Source organism: Nerophis ophidion, linkage group LG17 (genome assembly GCF_033978795.1).
Source record: "Nerophis ophidion isolate RoL-2023_Sa linkage group LG17, RoL_Noph_v1.0, whole genome shotgun sequence".
Taxonomy (NCBI): Eukaryota; Metazoa; Chordata; class Actinopteri; order Syngnathiformes; family Syngnathidae; genus Nerophis; species Nerophis ophidion.
Genome location: NC_084627.1, coordinates 3,840,717 through 3,860,483, shown reverse-complemented (window position 1 = coordinate 3,860,483; position 19,767 = coordinate 3,840,717). Strand labels below are relative to the sequence as shown.

Here is a 19,767-nt window from a genome sequence, read left to right as displayed (position 1 = left end):
AACTGTTCAATTGTAACTAAATATGTTGGCAGCAACGAAACCCCAAACTGGAAAAACCGTGGGCGTGACCGTTAGCGGGAATGAGATGATTGACGTGCCTCGCAGCCTATCGCTATAGGAGAATCACTTCCTGGTTTATTCTGATTGGCGGAATATTACACCATACATGCCGGCGCGTTACTTTTAAAGTTCTACTGAGCAAGCTTAACAATTGAAACGTCCGTCCATTCCTCCATTTTTTTTTTACCGTTTAACGTCCGTCCATCCCTCCATTTTTTTTTTACCGTTTGTCTCTTTCGAGGTGTAAAATAATATTTTGTTTAACGAAATTTGACTTATCTCATTAAGGAATACAAGGCAGCAAATGTGTAGCTGACTTGCCTTCGGAGCCGACGTCGCCCCCGTGCGACGTAAAGCTGTTGCATGCTGCCCACATTCACCCTACTTCGGCCAAATTCCGAATTAAAGGTTTGTGGTATTTTTTTTACTAATAGCCTTTATTTTGCCTATAGTTGCATCTATTTCGCCGAGTTGAATACTTACCGATTAGATAAAATGGCCGCCAGTTTGGCGCCAATGATCATACCCATAATGCTTAGCGCCAATGACATAGAGATGCAAGTTATGACAACAACATGGCAACTACGAGAACTTAAAATTTAAGCTAATGTTGATTTGCCTTACCTTTGGAGCTCTAATAGCGTGTTTCACGAGATTCTGGAGTGTGTTTGAGATCTGTAAGGCCACGATTCTGATGTTAAAGGAGGGCTTTAACTGAATTAAGGAACAGGTAAGCAGTAAAATTGCACCATGAGGACCATTTTTGCGAATAAATGTTCAATATTTATTTGCTGAGTGAAAGGAGAAGTTTTTCTCTTAGGTGTATTGGTTTCATCTCTAACAAAGCACACCAATTTTCAGAATATGCATCTTAAAGGCTTACTGAAATTAAATGTTCTTATTTAAATGGGGTCCATTCTACGTGTCATACTTGGTCATTTCGCGATATTGCCATATTTTTGCTGAAAGGATTTAGTACAGAACATCAACGATAAAGTTTGCAACTTTTAGTCGCTAATAAAAAAAGCCTTGCCTGTACCGGAAGTAGCAGACGATGTGTGCGTGATGTCACGGGTTGCAGGGCTCCTCACTTCCTCACATTGTTTATAATCATAGCCACCAGCAGCGAGAGCTATTCGGACCGAGAAAGTGACGATTTCCCCAATAAATTGGGCCAGGATGAAAGATTCGTGGATGAGGAAAGTTAGAGTGAAGCACAAAAAAAAAAAAAGTGACGGCTCTAGGCGGCGGCAGTGGGACCGTTTCAGATGTAATTAGACACATTTACTAGGATAATTCTGGAAGATCCCTTATCTACTTATTGTTTTAATAGTGTTTTAGTGAGATTGTAAAGACATACCTGAAAGTCGGATTGCCGCGGTGAACGCCATTGTCTCTCAGAGAAGCCGATGGAGGAGCCAAGATCACAGCTGCTATTTTGAGCTGCAGGAGGAAGTCGCGTAATCCACTGAAGTCTCCGGTAAGAGCTGACTTAGTATCACAATTTTCCCATCCAAACCCTTGCTGGTTGATGTAGAAAACATGTTCGCTTGACTGCTCCGTGTTAAAGCTTCACAAAAAACAAAGAAACAAAGGCTGTGTCTCGGTTGCTAAAGTCAGCTGCTTTCCACCAACAGCATTATTAATTCTTTATAGTCTCCATTATAAATTGAAGAAATTGCAAAGGATTCATCAACACAGATGTCCAAATTACTGTGTAATTATGCGATGAAAAGAGACGACTTTTAGCCGTGTGTGGTGCTGGGCTAAGATGTCCCCTACAACCAATAACGTCACGCGTCATCATTCCGCAATGTTTTCAACAGGAAACGTCGCAGGAAATTTAAAATTGTATTTTAGTAAACTAAAAAGGCCGTATTGGCGTGTGTTGCAATGTTAATATTTCATCATTGATATATAAACTATCAGACTGCGTGGTCAGTAGTAGTGGATTTCAGTAGGCCTTTAACTGAATTAAGTAACAGGTAAGCCCTTCAGGACCATTTTTGCGAATAAATGCTCAATATTTATTGGCTAAGTGAAGGGAGGAGAATTTTTTCTACTAGGTGTATTGGTTTCATCTCTAACAAAGTACACCAATTTTCAGAATAATCATCTTAAGTTTATTAATCGGTGTGATTGTTTGAAGTAAAGATATACAATTGCCTCATGGCCACAAGTAGAAACATGTTGTCATACCGCCACATTTTGGCTGTCCTCTCGTTCTCCCCAAAATTGGATGTACTTTTCTTAAGGGGAATTGAGCTGTCTTTGTGCCATGATTCCGGTTTCCATGGTAACCGGTCCTCCGCTGGCTTATCTTGATGAATATTGCCGCTCGCAAATACCTCGTGTCAGTGTTCTATTGTGTGACCCTTTGGACGTGTGGCAATTTAATACTAACCATTTACAGCATGGGTGTCAAACTCTGGCCGTGTAATTTCACTTGGCCCTTGAGGCAATATCAAATTAACATGAGAGCTGGCCCGCCGCTGTAACACCGCATTCACCGCTAATACTCTTACTTGCCAACCCTCCCGATTTTCCCGGGAGACTCCCGAAGTTCACTGCGCCTCCCGAATTTCATCCGAGACAACAATATTTAAGGTGGGCTTTAAAGGCACTGCCTTTGGCGTTCTCTACAACCTGTCTCCACGTCCGCTTTTCCTCCATACAAACAGCGTGCCGGTCCAGTCACATAATATATGCGGCTTATACACACACACACACAAGTGAATTTAAGGCATACTTGGTCAACAGCCATACAGGTCACACTGAGGGTGGCCGTATAAACAACTTTAACACTGTTACAAATATGCGCCACACTGTGAACCCACACCAAACAAGAATGACATTTCGGGAGAACATCCGCACCGTAACACAACAGAACAAATACCCAGAACGACTTGCAGCACTAACTCTTCCGGGACGCTACAATATACACCCCCCGCTATCACCAAACCCCGTCCACCTCAACCCCACCGCCGAAAAGAGGCATTCAATTTGTATTACAATTTTATTTGATATGCCATTGATATTTTTTAATTGTTAATATTATTTGAAACTCGATTTTGCATGTAAATATAAAGTTCTATAAGCCTTGCTTGTTCAATATTCAATGCGAAACTTGTTTGAGTCCCTATTAAAAATTTGTTCAACCTCGGCCCACGGCTTTGTTCGGTTTTAAATTTTGGCCCACTCTGAATTTGAGTTTGACGCCCCTGATTTACAGTGATACTTACTTACTTAGGACTTTAAATTCCCTAAGGAACATAGGCCATTTGTGAAACTACTTCATCCTAGGGCTGGGCGATATATCGATTTACACAATATATCGCGGGTTTGTCACTGTGCGATTTAGAAAATGACTACATCGTGATATTCGAGTATACGTTCTCACGGAGTTGCTTTTAGCTGCGGGCTCTCCTCGCTCTTTCCTGTCTCTCCTTCTTACAGACAAGCGCACTTTCTTACATACGTCACATACGTATACACCCTCGCCTAGTAGAGAGGTAGCAACATGGGTAACGTTAGCTGTGATGCTAGCGGAGCCGTGCAAGTGGTAATACGATAGAAAGAAGGTGTGAATGAAGGAAGAATTAATTCCCAAGAAAAGCAGCAGGGGGTCCATTGTCTGGCGGTGGTTTGGCTTCAAGTGGGAATATGTCGAAAAGACAACTGTAATTTGTCAAGTGTGGGGCTGAAGCGTTGCTATAAAAAGTAGCATAACTGCTAATATGTGGCATCATCACCCGCTAGAGCATGGGTGTCAAACTCTGGCCCGCGGGCCAAATTTGGCCCACTGTGTAATTTCATTTGGCCCTTGAGGTAATATCAAATTAACATTAGAGCTGGCCCGCCGGTATTATCACCGCATTCATCGCCAATACTCATACTTGCCAACCTTCACGATTTTCCTGTGAGACTCCCAAATTTCAGTGCCCCTCCCGAAAATCTCCCGGGGCAACCATTCTACTGAATTTCTCATGATTTCCACCCGGATAACAATATTGAGGGCGTGTCGTGATGGCACTGCCTTCAACGTCCTCGACAACCTGTCGACACGTCCGCTTTTCCTCCATACAAACAACGTGCCAGCCCAGTCATATAATATATGCAGCTCCTACACACACTTAAGTGAATACAATGCATACTTGGTCAACAGCCATACAGGTCACACTGCGGGTGGGCGTATAAACAACTTTAACACTGTTACAAATATGCGCCACACTGTGAACCCACACCTGACAAGAATGACAAACACATATTTCGGGAGAAGAACCGCAACACAACATAAACACAACAGAACAAATACCCAGAACCCCTTGTAGCACAAACTCTTCCGGGACGCTACAATATATATATCCCCCCACCTCATTGTTAATTTATTTTCAAATGTATTAGCCTGTGGAAACCTGTAATGTTGATATTTACCTCAGAAGGCTGCAAATAGAAATGAGGCATTACATTTTTTATTTAAATTGTATTTAATATACCATTGATGTTTTTTTGTTTTGTTTTCTGAAAGTTGATTTTGCATTATAAAGTTGTATAAGCGTTGTTTGTTCCATATTAAGTGTTAAAGCAAATAAGGTGGCAAACTGAGCAATAATGAAGGTTTTATTCATGCACTTTTTCTTGCTACTTCAAGGCTTAAATGTTTGATTCATTCGTTGTTATTTTATTTTCAAATGTTTTATTAGCCTGTGGAAAAAGTTTATTTTGACATTTACCTCAGAAGGCTGCAAATAGAAAAGAGGCATTCAATTTTTTATTCAAATTTTATTTGATATGCAGTTGATATTTTGTAATTATTATTTGAAAGTGGATTTTGCATGTCACTATAACGTTATATAAGCCTTGCTTGTTCAATATTCAATGCAAAACTTGTTTGTGTCCCTATTAAAAGTTTCATTTGTTCAACCTTGGCCCACAGCTTTGTTCACTTTTACATTTTGGCCCCCTCTGTATTTGAGTTTGACACCCCTGCGCTAGAGAATGAAGAGTGTTTGAATCTTCGCATGTCCACATCTCCATTCGGTGCCACACGCCCACACCATCGAAATGCCGAGGCAAACCTTTATAAATAAATGATAAATGGGTTGTACTTGTATTGCGCTTTTCTACATTCAAGGTACTCAAAGCGCTTTGACACTACTTCCACATTTACCCATTCACACACACATTCACAAACTGATGGAGGGAGCTGCCATGCAAGGCGCTAACCAGCACCCATCAGGAGCAAGGGTGAAGTGTCTTGCTCAGGACACAACAGACGTGACGAGGTTGGTACTAGGTAGGGATTGAACCACAGACCCTTGGGTTGCACATGGCCACTCTCCTACTGCGCCGCGCCGTCCCTTTCCAGATCAACACTGTATGACAAAAATAGTCAACAACAGAATGTAAAAACGTCCGTAGTAACCTACCACATAGCGAAGGAGGAATACTATTTGATTTCCTATTATGCAGCTCATTTTTATTTGACACTTAAAATGTCTCTGACAATCTTGCACTTTCTGTTTTGGAAATGACATGAATGTTTGTGCCACTGTTTAATAAATACAGTTTTGGTCAATTGACTTAGTTGTGATTTCCTTCCCTGCATGAAAGTTTAAAATGAGCATATATTAATGCAGTATGAAGAATATTTTTTTTAATGTAGACACATAGAATCCTCATACTGCTGTGATTATATGCATCAAGTGTTCATTCAAGGCTAATGCAAAATATCGAGATATATATCGTGTATCGCGATATGGCCTAAAAGTATCGAGATATTTAAAAACAGGCCATATCGCCCAGCCCTACTTCTTCCCTTTCGGTCTTGTTGCCAGGACAGCCCTTGCGCCTTCATCTCCTGCTCTATGGTTCTTCACCAAGTGGCTTTAGGCTTTCCTCTCTTCCTCTTTCCTTGCAGGTTCCATGTTAAAGCATGTTTCGTGATTGATCTATTGTGTCTACGATCAATCCAGTTCCATTTCCTCTTCCTAATTTGTGTTTCTATTGTGTCTTGTCTAGTGAAGTCCCACAGGTTGGCATTGGAGATGGTGTTGGGCCAGTAGATACCTAGGAGGCGACGGAGACAGCGGTTGGAAGAATGTCTGTATTTTGGTGAGTATGTTGGCGGTGATCTTCCAGGTTTCTGAACTGTAGAGTAAGGTGGATTTGACGTTTGAGTTGAAGATTTGCAGTTCGGTCTTGAGTGATATGTTTTTTGCTTTCCAGATTTTTTTTTAAGATTGTGAGTGTGGTCCTTGCTTTTCCAATTCTGGCACTGACATCCTCCTCTGTTCCTCCGTTCATAGCAATACAGTGATACCTATATACTATAATAATTATAAAGTAGTTAGCATGAAACTGAAATATGATGGCAATATCAATATACTCATTTAATTAGGTGTATCTGTATGCTAGTAATATATGTAGTTAGCATTACAAAAATTCAAATCCTTTACGAGTTTCTGTCATCTTGGAAAGACCATTTTTTTACTGCTGAATTCACACCTCTCTTATTGCACGAAAATACACTGCTATCTTTGCTCCACTGTCTCTGTCTAAAAATACTTATTGCCAATGAGAGTTGTATTTTATGTTTACATTATTGGACATCTGGCACCTACAAGACCATAAAATGATAGATAGATAGATAGATAGTACTTTACTGATTCCTTCAGGAGAGTTCCTTCAGGAAAATTAAAATTCCAGCAGCAGTGTACAGAGTTGAGATCAATTTAAAAAAAAAAAAAAAGTAAAAAGTAAATAATGGGGTTTAAAAGGAAACAAAATAGAGAAATATTACAAAAAAAATAAAAACAATGGGAATAACAATATAACAGTAAAATAAGAATATAACAAGACAAAGTAGGCAGTAGTGACCATGTTATGAAAACGTATTGCACTGTTAATGTTTTGCATCCCCTGTCATCCTAATACCCCCGCGTACCCCGTCCCAGAGAGGAGTTGTACAGTCTAATGGCGTGTGGGACAAAGGAGTTCTTGAGTCTATTAGTCCTGCCCTTGGGATGAAGCAGTCTAGCACTGAACAGGCTCCTCTGGCTACTGATAACGCTATGCAGAGGGTGACTGGCATCATCCAGGATGCTCACTAGTTTGTCCACAGTCCTCTTCTCTGCCACCGTCACCAGTGAGTCCAGTTTCATCCCGATTGTAGAACCGGCCCGCCTGATCAGTTTCTCAAGTCTGGAGCTGTCCTTCTTAGATGTACTGCCCCCCCAGCACACTACCACACTGGCAACCACAGACTGGTAGTACATCCACAGGAGTTTTCTACAAATGTTGAAGGAGTGCAGTCTCCTGAGGAAGTACAGCCTGCTCTGTCCTTTCTTGTACTGGTGCTCCGTGTTAACAGTCCAGTCCAGCTTATTGTCCACCCAAACCCCGAGGTACTTGAATGAGTCCACGGTCTGTACCTCAACTCCCTCGATCACAATAGGTTGTGACCGTGGACTCGACCTCCCAAAGTCAATGACCAGCTCCTTGGTCTTTGACGGATTGAGCTGCAAGACGTTCGTGTGGCACCAGACAACAAAGTCCCTCAGTCCCTCCTCAAAATGGACACATACATACAGTATAGGCCAAAAGTTTGGACATACCTTCTTATTTCAATGTGTTTTCTTTATTTTCATGACAATGTACATTGTAAATTTTCACTGAATGCATCAAAACTACGACACCTGTGAAGTGCAAACCATGTCAGGTGACTACCTCTTGAAGCTCATGGAGAGAATGCCAAGAGTGTGCAAAACACTAATCAAACCAAAGGGTGGCTATTTTGAAGAAACTAGAATATGAAACATGTTTTCAGGTATTTGACTTTTTTTGTTAAGTGCATAACTCCAAATGTGTTCATTCATAGTTTTGATGCCTTCAGTGACAATCTACAATTGTTACGATTGGGCTTCACGGTGGCAGAGGGGTTAATGCGTCTGCCTCACAATACGAAGTTCCTGCAGTCCTGGGTTCAAATCCAGGCTCGGGATCTTTCTGTGTGGAGTTTGTATGTTCTCCCCGTCAATGCGTGGGTTCCCTCCGGCTTCCTCCTACTTCCAAAGACATGCACCTGGGGATAGGTTGATTGGCAACACTAAATTGGCCCTAGTGTGTGAATGTGAGTGTGAATGTTGTCTGTCTATCTGTGTTGGCCCTGCGATGAGGTGGCGACTTGTCCAGGGTGTACCCTGCCTTCCGCCCGATTGTAGCTGAGATAGGCGCCAGCGCCCCCCGCCACCCCGAAAGGGAATAAGCGGTAGAAATGGATGGATGGGTCGCATCTCACTGCGGGTTTGTTCTCCCGGGATGCAGTCGGACCACTCCGGACAAGGCGTGCAGGGAGGAACATGATTTAATCTTCGTAAATCGAAGACGTACCAACCAAAAACAGAAAACAAGCGAAAGGAAAACGTGCCGTTCGCATGGGGATTTAAGATAACCACTTCGCGCAGGAATCATAAACTAGGAGCCAAGAAATACCTGTTGCGTACAGCAAACAATAAAGCCACACCGAGTGTGGCAAGCAACAAGAATAAATATCTCTATCAGTGGTCGATAGCAGGTGAGCGTGCCGACCACTAACCAGAGGCAGGTGAACCCAATTAATCCCCATGGAAGCCAAAGCAAACCCAGAGGTGCACAAAACAGGAACTAAGGGAGTCTAAATCTAACAGAACATAACTAAAGGATCATGACAACAAAAGAAATAGTCATGAAAATAAAGAAAAACTCATTGAATGAGAAGGTGTGTCCAAACTTTTGGCAAGTTAGCTTACATTTTAAGCTTTAATAGAACTTCCCACAATATTCTGGAGTGTGTTTTTGAGTTCAGAGTTAGGTAAATAAGTAGCTATCTCAGCTTCATTTTCAGTACCCAACATCACATAAATGCATTTTTTGTCTGTAGTATCAGACATTTGGCAGAGACAATCGCCTAAAATAGACACAGATGTGGATTTGTATCCCATTTGGAGCACTTTCACCCCATTTTTGGAGTGTATTCATTATTTATGAGGTCAAAGTGAGAGGCCTGCTAGTTCAATCTAATAGCTGGACATTGTTATGGTAGTTATTGTCCCACAAGGCAGTCTGCATCAGCCATAAAACCTCAACTAGCTGAGTTGCAAAGCTGGAACTGAGTATTTACGGCTACATTACGGCTCATCATTTTTATTAATTAGGCTATTAGTGAGAGACTGACGGAGTGAGGACATGCTGGGACACTCATAAATAGCGGTGGGTTATGCTGTGTACACACCCACTGTTACCCACAGCAGCTTGTTTGGACTCACACAGGGCTTCTGGAGCCAAGGATTCGCAACAGCATGGACACGAAGGTAAGCCAAATCAAATTATCGGACTTTGCAATCCTATTTTTTTTTCTTGAGTATTAGAAACATACTTTCTAAAATGTGAAGTAAATGCAAAACATATGACCTAATTTCCTCACAGAGAGTCCAGTATTTGAGATTTTATACATTTGGTTTAAGGCTTTGTTGCATTTTAACGACAGTTGTCAACGTTCCCTTTTAAGCATCGCTTTGCGTTTAAAGAACAGTAACCCGGTCGTCTTGCCACGTGCTGTAAAGTTATGTATCCAATTGGACCACCATGCACTGTACATGTGTACCTTTAGTGGGCTGGTGTGAAAGCATGGAATTCTCTAAACCAGGGGTGTCAAACAAATTTTAGATGGGGGGGCCACATGGAAAAAAATCTACTCCCAAGTGGGCCGTACTGCTAAAATCACGGCATGATAATGTAAAAAAACACTTTCAGATTATTTTCTTTTTTTTTTAAATAGAAGAAGCACATTCTGAAATTTTACAAATCATAATGTTGTTGGTTTTTTTTTTTTACACCAACATGTTGCGGTTAATAGTATTCTGTCTTTATTTGTTGTTATTTATATTTTCTAAATAAATGATGTGATAATGTTCATCAGTCAACTCATTGGTGTTGATTTTCAATTTATCAAGATAAAAGAATTGTATCAAAATCAAGTTACAGTATTTTTTTTATGTAGTTTGATCATTTTCCTCGACTAATGCACTAACGTGGTTTATTTTTTTTTTACATATGTAGTAGGGGTGTGGGAAAAAATCGAGTCGAATACGTAGTGCGAATCAAAATCGATTAAAATTTTTTTTTTTTTTATATCAAGCCAACAAACCACTACACAGCAATACCATAACAATGCAATCCAATTCCAAAACCAAACCTGACCCAGCAACACTCAGAACTGCAATAAACAGAGAAATTGAGAGGAGACACAAACACGACACATATGAAACATGAAACAAAAATGAATATTATCAACAACAGTATCAATATTAGTTATAATTTCAGCATAACAGTGATTAAAAATCCCTCATTGACATTAAATATTATACCTTTATAAAAAATAAAAAAAAGAACAATAGTGTCACAGTGGCTTAAACTTGCATCGCATCTCATAAGCTTGACAACACACTGTCCAATATTTTCACAAAGATATAATAAGTCATATTTTTTGTTCGTTTAATAGTTAAAACAAATTTACATTATTGCAATCAGTTGATAAAACATTGTCCTTTACAATTATAAAAGCTTTTAAAAAAAAAAATCTACTCTGCTAGCATGTCAGCAGACTGGGGTAGATCCTGCTGAAATCCTATGTATTGAATGAATACAGAATAGTTTTGAATCGGAAAAATATCGTTTTTGAATCGAGCATCGAGTTGAATCGAAAAAATCGATATATTATCGAATCGTGACCCCAAGAATCAATATTGAATCGAATCGTGGGACACCCAAAGATTCGCAGCCCTAATATGTAACATCATTTACAAAGATACACAGAATTGCTATTGCGACATCCAGTGGACACATTTAGAACAGCAGTTTCTTTCATTCACAAATTTCAGGTTAACTTTTTTACTTCGGAAACTCCTCCCGCGGGCCGCATGAAACATGTTCATGGGTCGGATCTGGCCCTCGGGCCGTACGTTTTACACCCCTGCTCTAAACAAAGACTTAAAAATGTGTAAGAATATCTTTGAATTTAAAAAGATTTACAAAAAGAGACAACTGGAATTTTATCAAACTGATTTCTGATTATTAGATTGGACGTGTCATTGTGAAAATGCTTAAACGAAAATTAAAAAGTATGTTGGTGTTTGGGTGTTGGTGGAGGGAACAGTTATAAAGTCATCAAATAATTTGTGTTAAAAAGTCGGCAGATAAATATAAGAATATTATTCTTTCCATCTGCTCCTTTCTGATTATGGAAATGTTTAAGAAACAAAAACACAATGAAAGCGTCAACTGCACAAGTATATATGCATTTTCATGAAAGGAATAAAAAGAAATGATGATGATGACCGTGATACGTTACTGAAGTGTGAACAGTAAGTGCTCGCATTGTTTTTCCAATTCATCTGTGTGGACAAAGGATTACATTATGTTAATGACAAGTCCTCGGACAAGCTCTCTTATGTCACCTCCTGTTCAACCCCGTTAGCAGACCGTAATGTTAGATGTCTTTGTTGATGCCTGCAGGAAACTCAATGTTAAATATTAAAGGAGGGGCCAAAGTCGTGGCCACCTTGTCACTGAGCTATTTGTACTAGAGATGTCCGATAATGGCTTTTTTGCCGATATCCGATATTCCGATATTGTCCAAGTCTTAATTACTGATTCCGATATCAACCGATAACGATATATACAGTCGTGGAATTAACACATTATTACGCCTAATTTTGTTGTGATGCCCCGCTGGATGCATTAAACAATGTAACAAGGTTTTCCAAAATAAATCAACTCAAGTTATGGAAAAAAATGCCAACATGGCACTGCCATATTTATTATTGAAATCACAAAGTGCATTATTTTTTTTAACATGCCTCAAAACGGCAGCTTAGAATTTGGGACCTGCTCTCTCTGAGAGAGCATGAGGAGGGTGAGGTGGACGGGGTTGGGGGGGTAGCGGGGGGTGTATATTGTAGCGTCCCAGAGGAGTTAGTGCTGCAAGGGGTTCTGGGTAGTTGTACTGTTGTGTTACGGTGTTGATGTTCTCCCGAAATGTGTTTGTCATACTTGTTTGGGGTGGATACACAGTGTGGCGCATATTTGGAACAGTGTTATAGTTGTTTATACGGGCACCCTCAGTGTGACCTGTATGGCTGTTGACCAAGTATGCCATGCATTCACTTGTGTGTGTGAAAAGCCGTAGGTATTATGTGATTGGACCGGCACGCTAAGGCAGTGCCTTTAAGGTTTGTTGGCGCTCTGTACTTCTCCCTACGTCCGTGTACCACTACGCATAGCTGCGTTATAAAAAGTCATACATTTTAGTTTGTGAAACCAATACTGATCATTTACGAACCGATACCAATAATATCAGATATTACATTTTAAGGCATTTATCGGCCGATAATGCCGGCAGCCCGATATTATCAGAGATCTGTAGTTGGTATCATTAAAATGTGTTTTTTAAGAGAGACAGATGGGTTTGAAAATATTAATTTTAAACAATAAAATAGGAATAGATGCTAAAATATATAATGTATGACACAGGTGTCAAACTCAAGCCCAGGGTGGCGAGTTCTGGTCCGCTACTTCATTTTATGTGGTCCGCGAAAGTCTGGAAAAAATGGGTTTCAATAACATACTTTTTTATTTTATTTTTTTGTAGTAAACGCATTTGTTCTTTAAATTTTGACAGAAAAAAGGCATATTTTTAATTTTCAGCTTCATTCCCTCAGTGTTCAATTCAAGAACTCTTCCATTCCGCGCCCGGGAATCATTTTTGGTGATTTAACCCCCAATTCCAACCCTTGATTAGCGACCTCTCTTTGTTTATAGTGTTTATTTTCTGCTGTATCTACTCTGTATTTTATGCTGCCCTTTTTTTTTTTGCTACAGCTGTTACATTTACTGTAATATTGTACATGGTAATTGGGATTTGTTATATATTGTATATATTATACAAAAATAGTATATAATATATCAGTATATATTATATACTGTATATCCATCCATCCATCTGTTTCCTACCGCTTGTCCCTTTCGGGGTTGCGGGGGGTGCTGGAGCCAATCTCAGCTGCATTCGGGCCGAAGGCGGTGTACACCCTGGACAAGTCGCCACCTCATCTCAGGGCCAACACAGATAGACACTCACATTCACACACTAGGGACCATTTAGTGTTGCCAATCAACCTATCCCCAGGTGCATGTTTTCGGATATATATACTGTATATATAGTATGTAAACATTACATATATGTTATATCTTATATTGCTACTATAGTACATTTTAGTCTACTTTCTACTTGCATTATCCTTTCCGACCTTTGTAACTGAGCTACTGTGTGGATCAATTTCCCTTGTAGATCAATAAAGTTTGTCTAAGTCTTAGTCTTTAATCCAGGTAAAATTCCTAGTTTCTGAACCTGTTCTCAAACAATGGCAATAAACACTTTTCTGATTCTGATTCTAATATTATCTGATCATGCCAATTACATTATTATATACTGTTTTGCAAAAATATTTTTGTGAGATGAAAACAAATAGTGAAATTTCTGCTTGCCAGTTTTATTTATGATTTTAAAGCAAGTTATACATAAAAAAAACTAATAATCAAATTAATATGCATTTTGATTAATCATGTTTAATCACAGGTTATTACCTGCATGCAGAATGTAAAATTAATTTAAAAAAAATCTTCCCTTACTGCGTTGTGGCCCTCAATGAAAATGAGTTGGACACCCCTGATCTATGGCATAACATTTTAAAAATATCAATATTCCTAATATATAAAAATATATATTTTTTTAAATTGCATGTACGGCAAACAGTTGTTTGTTGTTAATTAAGTTGAAATGCATCAGTCTAATCAAAGATCAGTAATCAAATACCTGTGCTTTAATTTTATGGGGATGACGAGACCCTGGATGGATAGAGTTACTACACGCATCATTGTATTACAGCATGACACACACATACACACACACACACACACACACACACTGACCATTGTGTGTGTGTGTGTTGTGTTCGACACTCACCACAGCGCTGAATGAACATTTGCTGCCTAAGGTCCATGAATGTTTAAAACAATCCAGGTCCTCCTCGAACCAAGTAACTCATTACCGCCTCATTAGCTACCTCCTTCCCGTTGTACCTCCACCTGCCTGTCGTGTTGAGTATGAGAATTAGAGAGAAGACGGTGGGGTGTGGCGACATATTTTTACTCACCGACTGAAGCGCAACCAACTTTCGGATTTCTAGGACTATGTTTGTCTGAGGATACATAAGGATCGAAGCCGAAAATCTTTGGCATTGATCGTTTTTTACCGTACAAGACCGATCCAATCATGACACACACGGATTTGGAAGGGAAGAAGGTGACTACACACATTTTAATAATCCATTTAGCCTTTAAATGAATCCATACTATGATGTAATGCAGGGATGTCAAACTGTTTTTTTCGTTGAGGGATGGCTGCCATCATAGGGCCGCTTGTAACAGCGAACGATGTATGAATTTGCCTCTGGATTTCATTATTACGGAAAAAGCTGGCAGCTTAGTGGCCAGAATTTTTGTGTTAAATTGACGTTGGTTTTTACAACATTATATTGTTCATGGAAAGACAGTGCAAGTTCTTTTTTTATTCTGGCAACTTAGCTGCCAGTTTTTCTACAATAAAAATGAATGTGTCAGGTTCAAACACTGATGACATCTATTAAACTAGACAAGAAGCAAGGAATTAAACAGAGACAGAATTAAATTTGGCTCAATTGAGGAGAGCATGTCTGAGCTGAACTCTTGTAGAGTCTCCATCACGTTCTGGCGAAAGATTGTACGCCTCCTCTTTTATTTGGACTTTCCCTGATTACATGGCAACGGCTGTTTCTAAGGGTCGGGGGTCGTAAATTAGCCGTCACCTTTGATTACAACAGTTCAAAGAAAAGGTTGTAAAACAGTTCAAATAAGCAGTGCCTGGAGGGGAGCCTGGTCCTGCTTCATCTGTGCTTTGTAGCTCTCGGGTCAAACAATATATTTCTGTTGATTACAATCCATGAAAGAAACAGAACACCTTCATGTTGCTTCCCATCCTACACAGTGGAGTTTTACAAGCCTTCTGCTTGGTAGGAATAAAGACAGTGTTTGTCTGCTCGTCGGGAACTCATTGAAACACAAATTTTTGTGATAACTTAGATACAATTATTCTGACGGAATGTACTGTCTTTCCATTTGCAGTAACACAACTTTAAAAACAACAACCAGATTTTACAGTCAAAAACTGGCAGCTCAGTCAACAGAATTTCAACGCAAAAAAACAGTAGTATTATTTTTTCAATTTACAGTAATATGCCCGATTGCAGCTGAGAGAGGCTACAGCACCCCTGCGTAATGGATGGATGGATGGATTGATTCTGTAAAGAACAACGTAACATTTATTGTCATTTTTTTATTAATTTGATGGGCAGTTTGCTGTTTGTGTGTCAGGTCAGGTCTTATCCCTGCTACTGGTAAAATGTAACCCAGTACAACCTGCCGCATGGGTAGATGGGACCCGTTAGCCCAGTAAGGTGACCCATCTAGGAGAAGGTAAACTCCAATCCAAAACCGCCACTGCCTTGTGGTATACCTTTCTTGGGGAAGGCTTCGGGAGTAAACCCTGAGGAAAAAATCAGGAGACGGAGTCCCTAAGGTGGTACACTGCTGGCTACAGCGGTGCACTGGCAACTCCTGCGACACTGTTGGTGCCAAATTGTACCAGCTCTTGCTGCTCCTTTGGATCCATCATCAGTGTGAAGAGGGGAGTCCTGCTGCATGGGCAACAGCTTGACCTCCATACTACTCTGCCCTGGCTTGCGCCCTGGAGAGGTCACTCCAGCCTCGTGTCATAGCGTGGAAACAACAAACGGGAAGCAACAGTCTACCGGTTATAAGCTACAATGCTCGATTGGCGTAGAGCATAGCGCCAGGGGTTGCTTCCGACGGTGGGAGAGATCCTTGAATTTCATTGGACAGCTACTGCCCGCCTTAAGCTGGGCAGCCCCCAGCCAATTAGGTGCTGTCCCGCCACAGTCTGCCTTCCTCATTGGGTGCATGGGGATTAGGTAAAACCGACAAGCAGACTGTAAGACCTGCACCAAGCAAGAAACAAAGTATGAAAAACAGGTGCCCAGTCCTAAAACTGGGAAGCTGGAATGTCCGGACTATGACACCCGGACACTCAAATGATCTCCAAGACATCAGTGATGCAAGAAAAACAGCTGTCATTAACAATGAGCTACTGAGACTCCAGGTAGACATAGCTGCATTGCAAGAGACCCGCCTAGCCGACTCGGGAACACTCAAGGAGAAAGACTTTACCTTCTTCTGGCAAGGAAAGAGTGCCGGAGACCGCAGAGAGCATGGAGTTGGATTCGCTGTCAGGAACACCTTGTTAAAGATGGTTGAACCAGGAGACAAAGGATCGAACGCCTGATGACACTCCATCTCCACACCTCTGATGTCCCAGTGACCCTAGTCTGTGCCTATGCCCCCACTCTAACGTCTACAGCAGAAGTTAAGGATACATTTTATGCCAACTTGAATGACGTCATCAAGAACATCCCCCCGAAGGAACATCTCCTCATCCTCGGTGATTTCAATGCAAGAGTGGGAGCTGACCATGACTCATGGCCTTCCTGTCTTGGACACTTCGGAGTTGGCAAAGTCAATGAGAACGGGCAACGGCTACTGGAGTTGTGTTCCTACCATAACCTTTGCGTGACCAACTCCTACTTTCAGATGAAACTACAGCACAAGGTGACATGGCGCCATCCCCGCTCAAAGCATTGGCATCAGCTAGACATGATCCTGATCCGAAAAGCCAACCTCAAGTTTGTGCTCGTTACTCGTAGTTACCACAGCGCAGACTGCGACACCGACCATTCACTTGTTTGTTGCAAGATCAAGCTACAACCAAAAATGTTTCAAAACTCCAAACAGAAAGGCAAACCCCGCATTGATTCCACCAGCATGCATCTTCCAGAGAAAGTAGAAGAGTTTGCCAAGTCCCTCAACAACATCCTGTCTGAAGAACACCAGCACTACTCCGCCTCCGAGAAATGGGGCCACCTCAGGGAGGCTATTCAGAAAACAGCCCTTGCAACATTTGGGAGGAAGATCTTCATAAACAACGACTGGTTTGTTGCCAAGTCCAGCGAGATGACCCCTGTCATTGAAGCAAAGCGTGCTGCCCTTACTGAATACAAACGCTCCCCGAATGAGAAGTCCCTGCAAGCACTGAGAATTACAAGAAGCAAAGTGCAACAGACTGCAAGACATTGTGCCAATGAATACTGGCAACAACTCAGTGACTCCATCCAGTCTGCAGCTACCTCAGGTAACATCAGAGGGATGTACGAGGGCATAAAGGCTGCTCTGGGCCCAACACAGAGCAAAACAGCCCCCCTAAAGACCACCAACGGGGAAGTTATCACTGACAAGGGCAAGCAGTTGGACAGATGGGTAGAACACTATTCAGAACTCTACTCCAGAGAGAACACTGTAGTCGCCTCAGCCCTTGATGCCATTGAACAGCTGCCCATCATTGAGGAATTAGATGCTGAACCAACACTTGCTGAACTTCACAAAGCGATCGACAGCTTAGCGATTGGCAAAGCACCTGGTACTGATGGCATCCCCCCAGATCTCATCAAGCGCTGTAAAGACACCCTCTTGCAGCCTTTGCATGATGTCCTCTGCCAGTGCTGGAAAGAGGGAGCCGTGCCGCAGGACATGAGAGATGCCAAGATTGTCACCCTTTACAAAAATAAGGGCGACAGGAGCGACTGTAACAATTACAGGGGCATCTCCCTCTTGAATATAGTAGGAAAACTCTATGCCCGTGTCGTGCTTGTGCGCCTTCAGACTCTTGCTGAGCGCGTTTACCCGGAATCTCAATGCGGCTTTCGCGCCAAGCGCTCTACAGTGGACATGATATTCTCCCTACGCCAACTTCAGGAGAAATGCAGGGAACAACAGAAGCCCCTGTACATATCCTTCATTGACCTGACCAAGGCTTTCGACCTGGTTAGCAGAGAAGGGCTCTTCAGCATCCTACCCAAGATTGGATGCCCTCCAAAGCTCCATAGTCTCATTAGATCTTTCCATGACGACATGAAGGCAACCATCCAGTATGAGGGTAGCATATCCAACCCATTTCACATTAAGAGCGGAGTCAAGCAAGGTTGCGTCCTTGCTCCTACCCTTTTCAGTATCTTCTTTGCCCTGCTCATCAAACATGCTTTTGGGACTGCAACAGAAGGGGTATATCTACGTACAAGATCTGACGGCCGACTTTTCAACCTAGCCCGTCTTAAAGCAAGGACCAAAGTCCGTGAGACAACCATCCGGGACATGCTCTTTGCTGATGATGCCGCCGTCATTTCGCACACTGAACCAGAACTCCAGTGCCTTATGGACAGATTCTCCCAGGCCTGCAAAGACTTTGGGCTTTCCATCAGCCTAAACAAGACCAATGTGCTCAGTCAGGAAGTGGACACTCCACCAGCCATCACAATTGATAAGCACCAACTCAAAATAGTACACCAATTTACTTACCTGGGATCCACCATCAGTGACAATCTGTCCCTTGATGGTGAGATCAACAAACGTATGGGCAAAGCTGCCACAACCCTAGGGCGCCTCACAACCCGCGTCTGGGAGAACCGGAAGCTGACAACTCCTACCAAGATGGCAGTGTACAACGCCTGCATTGTCAGCACTCTTCTCTATGGCAGCGAAACATGGACAACATACTCCAAACAGGAGCGCAAACTGAACACCTTCCACATGCGCTGCCTTCGCCGCATCCTCGGCATCCATTGGAGTGACAAGGTGACGAATGCCCAAGTCCTCCAACGCGCTGGTCTTCCTACCATGTTCACGCTGCTCAGACAACGCAGGCTGCGTTGGCTCGGCCACGTGTGCCGTATGGAGGATGGACGTATCCCAAAGGACATCCTGTATGGCGAACTTGCCTCTGGCAAGAGATCTGTTGGCCGGCCGAAACTGCGCTTCAAAGATATCTGCAAGCGGGACATGAAAGCCCTGGACATAAACACTGAACATTGGGAAGATGTAGCGGCTGACCGCAGCAAATGGCGCAGTGTCCTTCACAAACAGCTGAAGACTGGCGAGGAAAAGATCCATGCCACAGCCAATGAAAAAAGAACCAAGCGGAAGACAAGCACTCCTGCAGTTGCGCCTTCCAGCTACATCTGCAGTAAATGCGGCCGTGTTTGCCTCTCCCACATCGGACTCATAAGCCACAGCAGGCGTTGTCGCTGAGTTTAAACTTGACCTCTGGACTGGCGCAGTATCCATAGTCGTTACGACTGACGGAGGCCTTTGCTGTAAAGTGAAGTATTTTTATTTAGACAAAAACATGTTTGGAAAGTATGATAATATACTGTAATATTTGTCGCAATATTGGATACTATTACATTTTAAAAGGTATGCAATTTCAAGCAGCAGGGGGGTAAAGGGGTGAGTGCATGTGCCTCACAATACGAAGGTCGGGATGTTTCTGTGTGGAGTTTGCATGTTCTCCCCGTGACTGCGTGGGTCCCGAGTGTGTGAATGTTGTCTGTCCATCTGTGTTGGCCCTGTGATGAGGTGGCGACTTGTCCAGGGTGTACACCGCCTTCCGCC

The 19,767-nt window shown here is 42.0% G+C and overlaps 1 protein-coding gene across 1 annotated transcript in view; it reads left to right on the top strand.

Moving 5' to 3' along the window:
* The first annotated feature begins 208 nt into the window (after positions 1 to 208).
* The window catches only part of myo1hb (myosin IHb), a 61,815-nt gene continuing 42,256 nt past the window's right edge, over positions 209 to 19,767 (top strand). The window contains exons 1-3 of the mRNA XM_061875761.1: positions 209 to 468; positions 6,082 to 6,174; positions 9,370 to 9,410. Of these exons, the coding sequence (XP_061731745.1) occupies positions 9,399 to 9,410 (12 nt within the window). The 5' untranslated portion in view covers positions 209 to 468; positions 6,082 to 6,174; positions 9,370 to 9,398. The remainder of the gene's footprint in view (positions 469 to 6,081; positions 6,175 to 9,369; positions 9,411 to 19,767) is intronic.